Source organism: Osmerus mordax, chromosome 14 (assembly GCF_038355195.1).
Source record: "Osmerus mordax isolate fOsmMor3 chromosome 14, fOsmMor3.pri, whole genome shotgun sequence".
NCBI lineage: Eukaryota > Metazoa > Chordata > Actinopteri > Osmeriformes > Osmeridae > Osmerus > Osmerus mordax.
Genome location: NC_090063.1, coordinates 7,806,087 through 7,815,612, shown reverse-complemented (window position 1 = coordinate 7,815,612; position 9,526 = coordinate 7,806,087). Strand labels below are relative to the sequence as shown.

The 9,526-nt window shown below is 45.9% G+C and overlaps 1 protein-coding gene across 10 annotated transcripts in view; it reads right to left on the bottom strand.

Annotated features, from left to right (window-relative positions):
• Nucleotides 1-2,359: 2,359 nt before the first annotated feature.
• nedd4l (NEDD4 like E3 ubiquitin protein ligase) overlaps nt 2,360-9,526 on the bottom strand; it is a 33,220-nt gene continuing 26,053 nt past the window's right edge. For all 10 annotated transcript variants that reach the window (XM_067249684.1, XM_067249685.1, XM_067249676.1 and 7 more), the window contains 10 exons: nt 9,118-9,239; nt 8,930-9,000; nt 8,325-8,420; nt 8,076-8,149; nt 7,882-7,942; nt 7,632-7,691; nt 7,150-7,257; nt 6,037-6,133; nt 5,515-5,587; nt 2,360-4,187 (listed from right to left, as the gene is read on the bottom strand). In XM_067249684.1, coding sequence (XP_067105785.1) covers nt 4,085-4,187; nt 5,515-5,587; nt 6,037-6,133; nt 7,150-7,257; nt 7,632-7,691; nt 7,882-7,942; nt 8,076-8,149; nt 8,325-8,420; nt 8,930-9,000; nt 9,118-9,239 — 865 coding nt within the window. In that variant the 3' untranslated portion in view covers nt 2,360-4,084. The remainder of the gene's footprint in view (nt 4,188-5,514; nt 5,588-6,036; nt 6,134-7,149; nt 7,258-7,631; nt 7,692-7,881; nt 7,943-8,075; nt 8,150-8,324; nt 8,421-8,929; nt 9,001-9,117; nt 9,240-9,526) is intronic.

Sequence of the window (9,526 nt, the reverse complement as noted above, 5' to 3'; positions counted from 1 at the left end):
CAGGAAGATTAGACAAGGAGGAAGCACCTGAAGTAGTGACAGGGTGAGGGGGGGGGGATAAAATGACAGTGTGAGAGACTGATAACAAGTGGAAAGGCATCGGAGAATCATCAGTTACTTGTTGGAGACATCTAAAAGGATCAGGATTGCTGTCTGGAATTTAAGTGCCAAACAGTGAAATATTGGCCACACAAAATACTATTATGGTCAAAATGAAGTCTAGTTCTATCTGATGATGATTCTCATGTAATTCAATAAATGACAAAATACATCAACTTTGCGAGTGTAAAAATGTGGTTTAGCATGGGTCTCCAGGTAGTTAGAGTTACTTACTGTGGGGCTTCCACTTTGGGCCCCAGGGTTTCCTCCTGGCCGCTCCCTTGACTCTGCACTGTTCACTCAGCAGTGCTCTCCCTCTGCCTCCAGTCCGAGGCATTTCAATCCAAGGCCTCGCTTTCATTGATTTCTCATCCTGCCACCCAGTCCATCTCTGGGCCTTATTCTTTTGTGTGTCTCTGTCTCTTTTATTCCCTTTCCCTCTCTCTGTCCTTCCATCTCTGTCGCAGTACGAGTCCAGTCCAGCTCCCAGTCCTCCATCCAGATGCAGCAGGCAGGGCTGGCGTTCTGCGCTCCATTTGGGGTGCGTGTATCCACATTCCCTGCCTTTATGTAGCCAGAGGCGGGTTTAGACAAACAGCTAGCTACCCTCTGTGATAAGCTGCGGGGAAGTATTGATCGACCCTGACCAGTAGAGATGGATGGGAGGAGGGGTGCAGCACTAACCACCTGCCCCAGTATGGCAGAAGGCCCACACCAAGATTTTACTCTCACTTACAATCTTCTCTATTTTAGGTCAACCTATAACATCCTAAAAGTTCCAACTGCTCATATTACAGAACACATACATTTTTGTTTGGGGAGTTGCTTTGATTTACTATGACTATTCAGATATATTGTAAGCAAGTGATCCCCACCAGCTTCTGTTTCCACAGGCAGCTCATAAAAATACTAGACACTTTAGAAGATGACAGGATAGATGCATGAACGAGGTACAGTGATTAACCACATATCAGAGAGATCCAAAGTCACCTTGCTCCTGTCACCACTCTCAAAACTATTTATATATCTGTTCCATGAGACATTGAAAAGAACAGAAACACATGCATGTGACTGACTGCTAATCTGTTGAGCTAGCATCAAGTTATCAGAGGTTATGTTTGTGTTCAATCCCAGGTTGGCTCCTTATTACAAGACAGAAGTCCCGGTCAGAACCACTACAATTCTATAAACAAGATCAGTTCAAATGCAGCTTACGGTCAAGCCTGGTCCGAACCTTGTACTGACTTCTGTCTGAGTTCAGCTCAGGTCAAGGCTGCCAATCAATCCTGGTAACTATGGATACCATGGTCCTTGGCCTGTGCTGGAAAGGCTAAGCTAAATATAAGGATTAACCCTGGAGATCGTGACTTGGTCTGTGTGTTCTGTAGATGTCTTTGTATTTTACCTTTCCGTTTCCCAGTACACGTCAACTTAGAATCTGACTTTTGAGAACCCCAGGATACTGTCAGCACAGATTCAGTCTAAAGGGACCTTTGTGACATTCTCTTATGACAGACGAAGAGAAACGCTTGGCTCCAGGATTGTTTGTGAGCAGAGAAAGGGGGCTTGATAAAATGTACCAGGACTGGCAGGAAGGCCACCTTATATTTACTTGTCCTTGGAGCTGATAACTATTAGATTGCCTGTGTGAATGAACTAGGTTCCTTTCACTCCACACATGCCCCAGGCTCAGCCTTACACCATATCTACTACCTGTGTGAAACAAGAGCCTTACTCCAGTTTATGGATAAATTAAATTTCAGAAGCAAAATGTATGTCTTTAGGAAGGGAGGATTGTTTTTCTGTGCTACCATGCGTTTGTTCCACCAATACAGTGAGCCAGCAGATGTCATCCATCTGCTCTGCAACTATTTTAAAAAGCATGAGCTGAATTTAATTTACAATAAACTCCAGCATCTACTGGTCTCATGTACAAAGCAGAAGTAATCTACAGTAACTACTTTTGGTGACTGACTAGGGTCACTGATATAATTCTGGATTTGACTACTGAGCCGTTATAGGGATTTAGCTAATCTTTAACCTTGCCTTGGTCTAAAGGGTTTTGTAGGGCTTCAGAATTGTCTATTGGCAAGTTTCCCATGGCTACTGATAAACAGGATAAATGGTGAAACATGCACACAAGCAAATACACATCTGTGGTTTAAATACAACATATTAAAGCAAGGGGAGGGTGTGGGAAGGTTCCATCAGGATCATGTCAAACTATTTCACATGACGAACATAAGAGAACACCAACAGGTTCCATGTTTCAGGTTTATTTTGACCCATGTTACAGAATATGAACCGCAGGGGCTTACAGAATAGTGACATTTAACAAAAGTGAACTTTGCCCCTGAAAAAACAGCAGCCCCTCAAACAGAAGTCAACGAAGACCACATCTACAGAGAGTAGAGGGCAAAACAAAGGGAGAGGGGACAGAATATCAAAAGTCCTGTCCATCATTCTTATTTCCTCCACCTTTGTACCTGAACTGCATAGGAGGAGATGTTTCCTGCCTCCACTCCCAGATATTCCTTCAACAAGAGCTGAGAGGAAACATGGAATCATAGAGACATTTTGAGATTCGACCAGAGAGGCTCAACCGGCAAAAGCTTCCGTCTGCCATTTTTCTACTTTAGCAGCAGTCAGATGTGCAGACTATTTGATATTGCACAAGGTTAACAAGTGCTCTCAATGAAAAAGAATCACATTCAAGTTAATGATAAAAGACATACAAAAGGTTACATGAGCTTAGTGTCATGTGTAAAGTGCCCTCTAGGTTCAGTGGTGTTAGAAAACGGAGAACTAAACAACAAAAAGAAGAACTGAACAAAAAAACAAAAGGAATTTCATTTTTAAGAGCGTGTTAGTGTCAAATCACAGCTTAATTTAATCTGTTCTTAATACTTCTGTAAGATGTAATGTGTGTATATACACACACACATGAGAGAGATTGAGAGAGAAATAATTTCATAGAAATACATTTACAGCTTTTTGAATAGGGAAAGGCATAACATATTGATATATTATTTGTGACACAAACCTTTCCGCTTTCCCCAAGACTTTGACACCAAGAAGGAGCATACACTGTTAATTACTATGTAATCAAAGCAAACACAAGGTACATTTTCATGCCATTGCCATAGCACTACGACAACCATGTTATTATCACGTTCACGCATTGATATGGATAAGAATCCGTTTCCAATCAGCCAGATTTACACACTATTTCATATATTGTCAAAAAGAGTAAACAACATTATCGTCAGTACAAATACATCAGAGTGTTTCTTTTGTTAAGAATGACAATAACAATAAAAATATAAAAAATGATCCCCTTTCCTTCTTGACAAAAGAAGCTTAAAAAATCTGTCCCCCCCCCATCCACTGTCCCTCCCTCTCCAGTAGATAGAACTTATTCTAAACAGGAAGAGTTGACAGATGGACATGTGTGTCCCCGGTCAGGCTGCGAGGAGGGTGTGGCTGATCTCCAGATGAGGGGATTTTTCTGTATTCCTAAGGTAATCTGGTGGTGCTGTAAGGATTGGGGGGGGGGGTAGTAGTTACATCAGCATCGTAGAACAGTTAGTTACAGAGAGAAAGAAAGAGAGAGTGTGTGCAGGAACCAGATTAAGGCCCATCATGCTCTGCTACTTGGCAGGGTGTGAGTATAGTACTGTACTGTAGGCGTACAAACAGGAGCTGTTGAAATGCATAAGAGGTTCCAGCACTGTAGATTGCACTCGAGGCAAGAATGGGTGACGTTCGAAGCCCCGTCCAAACCCCCAGCACCTTAGATTGACCCAGACACATGAGAGGACATGGGCTGGTCGGCTCAGTTTAGTCTGTCCAGTCTCCTCCTGCCACCGCGGTGACACATCCAGTAGGCATACAGTACAACATGCTAGCATACACTACTCCAGCCACCACGGGCCGGACGAGGGCAGCAGCCTCATTCCCGTGGATGCCACTTTGGCCACTTGTTCTAGTCGACGCCCTCGAAGCCCTGGGCGTTCTCCACGGCCATGAGGAGCTTTTCTCGCAGGTCGTCGAAGGTCTCGTAGGTGGGCAAGTCCAGGCGGTTGAAACTGGAGAGTGGACGGGAACATCATCAACACTTAAGGCCCCGTCACACCATAACGTTCTGGTCAAAGTTCTCTGAACGTTCTAATCGTTCAATTTCGAGCGTTCAAGGGTGAGGTGGACACATCTGGCGTGTGACTAACGCATGACTAGGGTGGGACTGACGCATAACTAGCGAGGGACTTACGCATGAGGAGAGTGTAACAGCGACCAAGTAAGACACCTCTGAAAACTATTAGCGTGTGACGACGTTTCACTGGCGTGTGAATAACGACAGAGTAGCGTTTTGCTACGCGCAACAAACGATTAGTCAACGTTAGACGAGCGTGTTGAGCGCTTGACTAACGTGTGAATAACGACAGAGTAGCGTTTTGCTGGCGTGTGGGTTTTATGACCAAACGGGTATAAAAATAAAAAGACGACATAAGGGTGCGAGGGGGGCTTCTGCTACTAGCGAGTGAGTTTTTCACTTCAAAGCAAACGATGAATAACAACCAAGTAACGCTAGGGTAACGACTGTGATACATGAACTAACGATAGCCAAACGTGTGCAACATTAGTCAAACGTTCCACAAACGTTCTTCAGCGTTATCCAGCGTTAAAAATTCAACGTTGAAGAATGCTGGTCGCAATGAGTACTTTTGTGCATGTTCAAAACTTTTTTTTTGGACCAGCGTTCTCCGCCGATCAACGACGATTACCAGCGTCACCACAACGCTCTTCTGGCGCTATACCAGCGACCATGGACGATTATCAACGTTTCCTCTAACGTCATAGAACGTCGACCAGAACGTTATGGTGTGACGGGGCCTTTAGAAGCAGAGCTCTGAGGCATCAGCCGTGTGGTGATATACACTGATCAGCCATTACATTATGACCACCTGCCTAATATGGTGTAGGTCCCCCTTTTGACGCCAAAACAGCCCTGCCCTGAGGCTCGGACTCCACTAGACCTCTGAAGGTAGGCTGTGGTATCTGGCCCCAAGACGTTAGCAGCAGATCTTTTAAGTCCTGTAAATTTGTCCTTTTGCCTTTGTAAAGCTCTCTCTTGGAAGTCGCTTTGGATAAAAGCGTCTGCTAAATGAATACATGTAAATTGTGAGGTAGGGCCTTCACCTTCATTACCTAATACATCCCACACACTGACAGGTGCCATGATAATGTGATAACCAGTGTTATTCACTTCATCTGTCAGTGGTCATAATGTTATGGCAGATCGGGTTATTTGCATGGTGACAAGTCAAGCCTGTGCACACAGCGCACAAGAAGCCCACAGGACCCCAGTGTGGAGGTGGTTGATGTGGGCCGGTTCTCACTTCGACGGTTACTTACCAGGTGTGGGCTCTGGGCAGTTTTTCTGGGGTCCCCCACTGTTCAATGGTGAAGAGCTGGGGTCCATTGGAACCTGACACAGAGACATGGAACAAATGGAGGTGGTTAGATTGTACACAGGCCCAGCTCCCGAACACAGGCCCAGCTCCAGAATACAGGCCCAGCTCCCGAACACAGGCCCAGCTCCCGAACACAGGCCCAGCTCCAGAACACAGGCCCAGCTCCAGAATACAGGCCCAGCTCCCGAACACAGGCCCAGCTCCAGAACACAGGCCCAGCTCCAGAACACAGGCCCAGCTCCCGAACACAGGCCCAGCTCCCGAACACAGGCCCAGCTCCAGAATACAGGCCCAGCTCCCGAACATAGGCCCAGCTCCCGAACACAGGCCCAGCTCCAGAACACAGGCCCAGCTCCAGAACACAGGCCCAGCTCCCGAACACAGGCCCAGCTCCCGAACACAGGCCCAGCTCCAGAACACAGGCCCAGCTCCAGAACACAGGCCCAGCTACACAGCAGCTCACCGTAGAGCTCAGCAAAGCCATTCATAGGAACCCTCGACGTCCCTGTGACAAACTGCAGCAGTCGGATCCTCTTCTCGGCGTCCATCAGCAGTACGGCCTGCAGAGAGACGGGGCTCATCAACATCTGCTACATCAGCGAAGCTCAGAAACACAGCTCTGAGTCACCCCACACACAAACGGATTACCTAATGCAAATATCACACTGAGGTTTAACAGTAGCTAATATATTATACTTATACTGCAACATGTTTTTAAGAGTTTGTAGATCAGTGGTATGGTTCTTATTTAACCATTAGGATACTAATATGAGCTAAGGAGGGCGCTAACCAGGTAAAGGTTCCATATAGTTGTGCTCTAATAAAGTATCTTAACATATTCCATCTCATGGAAAGGATAGGGGATGTTGGAGTTTCTACTCAATCAACCATTTTGACCCTGAAAGATGTGTGTGTGTGTGTGTGTGTACAACATTAGCCTGGCTCCGGTCAGGAGATAACGGGATAACTCTCATTCTTTCATCAGTGTAAACACGGACGTTTCACCAAACAGACTTTGATCTTTACATGCCGTTAACCTGTCGTGAGCTTGACTAAGCTTCTGTAGAACCATCCAGCACATGGTATAAACTACAGATGGACGTCTGCATATCGAGTCTGTCCCTGAGTCCTTTTATCACAATCAATGAAGTACATTGCAGCTAATTAACTTGATAAACAACAAGGTATCAAATTAGTTCCAAAATTGACTAGAGGGGAATTATCCGTGAACTGAAGTCTTTAGCCTGCAAGCTGCTTGACTTTGCTCACAATCGCACACGTTTTATTTAACACACGATGGCACCTGCACAGAGCATACTAATACTTTTTCTTTGAGGGCTTTGTGGCTCAGAATGCAGGCAGGCAGGGCAGGTCATACAGGCTTGTATTTCATTGAAGACTGATGGTGACCTTTCACACACTGCTGTGCTAAACATAGGAGCCGGCCAAGGCAGGTCTGTTTGGACACTGTATCTAAACCACTACATTCTAAGGCAGGCCTGCTCCCTGTATTAGAGGGTGTTTGTGTGTTTTGTAGGTGTGTGTGTGTGTGTGTGTGTGTGTGTGTGTGACTAACCTTCCAGAACCACTGGATGACAGGGTGGTTGGGGCAGTAGCCATTTTTGTAGACGGTGTGTTGTCTCCAATCGTTGACATCCACATCACCGAGCCCACACATCAATAGCTGAGAGAGAGAGAGAGAGAGAGAGAGAGAGAGAGAGAGAGAGAGAGAGAGAGAGAGAGAGAGAGAGATTAGGGAAAGTAAAGAAGAGAGAGAGAGCCCAAGTAGAAAGAGAGAGACGCACACAACACTGTCAGTTCTACTAATCTCACTCATTAGAAATGAACTGTTTACTTGCCAAGAGGCACAGAGCACCCTCAGCCGCCTGACGGAGAGAGAAGTGTTCCTGAGGGCAGGAAAGCCAAGCTTCCCATCCACCACTAAAACACTGGCGTACAGTGATACCTGCTGTCCTGTTTAGTCCGACCCTCAGCAACATGTTAACATCTATGACAGCGTCACAGTAAGTTTTGAGAGACTGATTCGGTGAACAATACCTCCAGCTCGTTTTCATCAAAGATCTTGATCAAGTCAATGAGAATGAGCTCCGTGAACCCCTGGAAGACAAACACAGGGCAGCATCATGAGTTAGATCTACACACACACACACACACACACACACACACACACACACACACACACAGTACAGTGTGCTAGCAACACACCCCTGTCGTTGACAAGTGGACACCACACAGCTCACAGAGAGGTGCTGCCATCATGAGGCCTGTTGGGGAACTGCTCTTTTACCTCAAGAAATGCATTCATCTGCTTCTGGACCCGGTTGACAAACCTCCACTGGATGACTAGGCTGTAAGACGGGAAAAATAAGCTCTAAATGCATATCAGATCACAAACTTCCCAAATATTTTACACAGATTCAGGTCTCAAAAGACTTCAGACAGAAGCTTAATTTATTTAGATAAAAGCAATATTTTCCTTACTCAATGTATTCCTTCTTGTTGTCGTTGGTGACCAGCAGATCTGATCCACTGGGTTTCAGGTCGACCTGGTATGTCTGGAGGGCACACATTCCTATCATTGTCACAGGCTCAAACAGGCTCCAGCTGTACAATTGTGCAATATCCTGAAATGCTCCCGCTCGTCCATTCCACACCCGGCGTCTTAGTTCCTGGTGTGGGGGTGGGTGGGGCTGTGTGTATGTGTGTGTGTGTGAAGGGGGGATTTTGTACCTGTCCAAAGTTGTCCTCGTCGATACTGAACCGCAGGTCCAACTCAGTGGGGTCATTCTCCAGAATCCACTTTAGAGAGTTGTAGTATTCACTGTCCTGAATTAGCAGGGGGGGGGGGGGGGGGGGGGTAAAGATGAAAAAGAATCAGGTCAATACTGTACATCCTGAGCCAAGTTATTTCCGGAGAAGTTTCAAAACATCTAGAAATACCGATAAAGAATGCCTAATAAATAGCACATTGCTGAGACCGTCATGGCATGGTCACACCTAACATTACTGACCATTATGCGGTGTGATAACGCAAGTCAGTATTGTGTAATGTCAAAACACGAGCAACACGTACTTGCACTTATGCAAATACCTTGTGGAACAGTCTGTAATAACAAGTGTTGACGCATAGAATCAACAGGTGTCGCTCTGAGAGCACGTCTCTGCACTTTCAAGCAGCTGTAGTAAAAGCCTGCCTCCTACTGATAAGACTGCTACTCAATGTTTGACTTTCCCTATGACTGCTTATGTCATGTCAGGGTAACAGGAACACTCAGGACATGTTTGTTAATAGGATGTAGTGAAACACTGGGAGGGAGCTTGCTGTAGACACCCACCACAGACTCCATGTCCTTCAGAGAAATCTGCTTCCCCAGCATCATCTTGTAAAAGGGCCGGATGAAGAACCCTAGAGAGACAGTTGAGTACAGGGTTGAGCTGTTCAGCCGGGCTTTTGTAGTCTTTTCAGGATTTGGAAAACGTCATACTAAGTCAGGCCCATTCAACAACAGGCTGGACCTCTTACCATCCAATAGCTTCCCGTGGAAAACGGCCATCCCAGCCACGCGGCCAATGAACTTGAAGTAGGAGAGGTGGTCCTCATTGCACAAGCCGGAGTTGGGGTTGATCTGGAGAGTGTAGTTATCTCTGAGGACCACCAAGAGAGCAGGGTCAAATATATTCCCAGGTCAGAAGGACCCATTTCACACAGACTCATCCTACTCCTGGACCACCATTTTGCTTTTTACAAGGAACCCCCTAAAACTCCTGTTGGTAGAAATTCCTTTAACCCAAGGGCTCCTGCTATTATTGTATGTATTAATATTTTTAGAAAGCTTTTTCCTTTTGGGTCAGACGCTGTGTTTTTGTGGAAAGGTGAGACAGGCTGTGGGGAATACTGCAGCTATTCAGGAAACCAGGAAGAATGAGAGGAA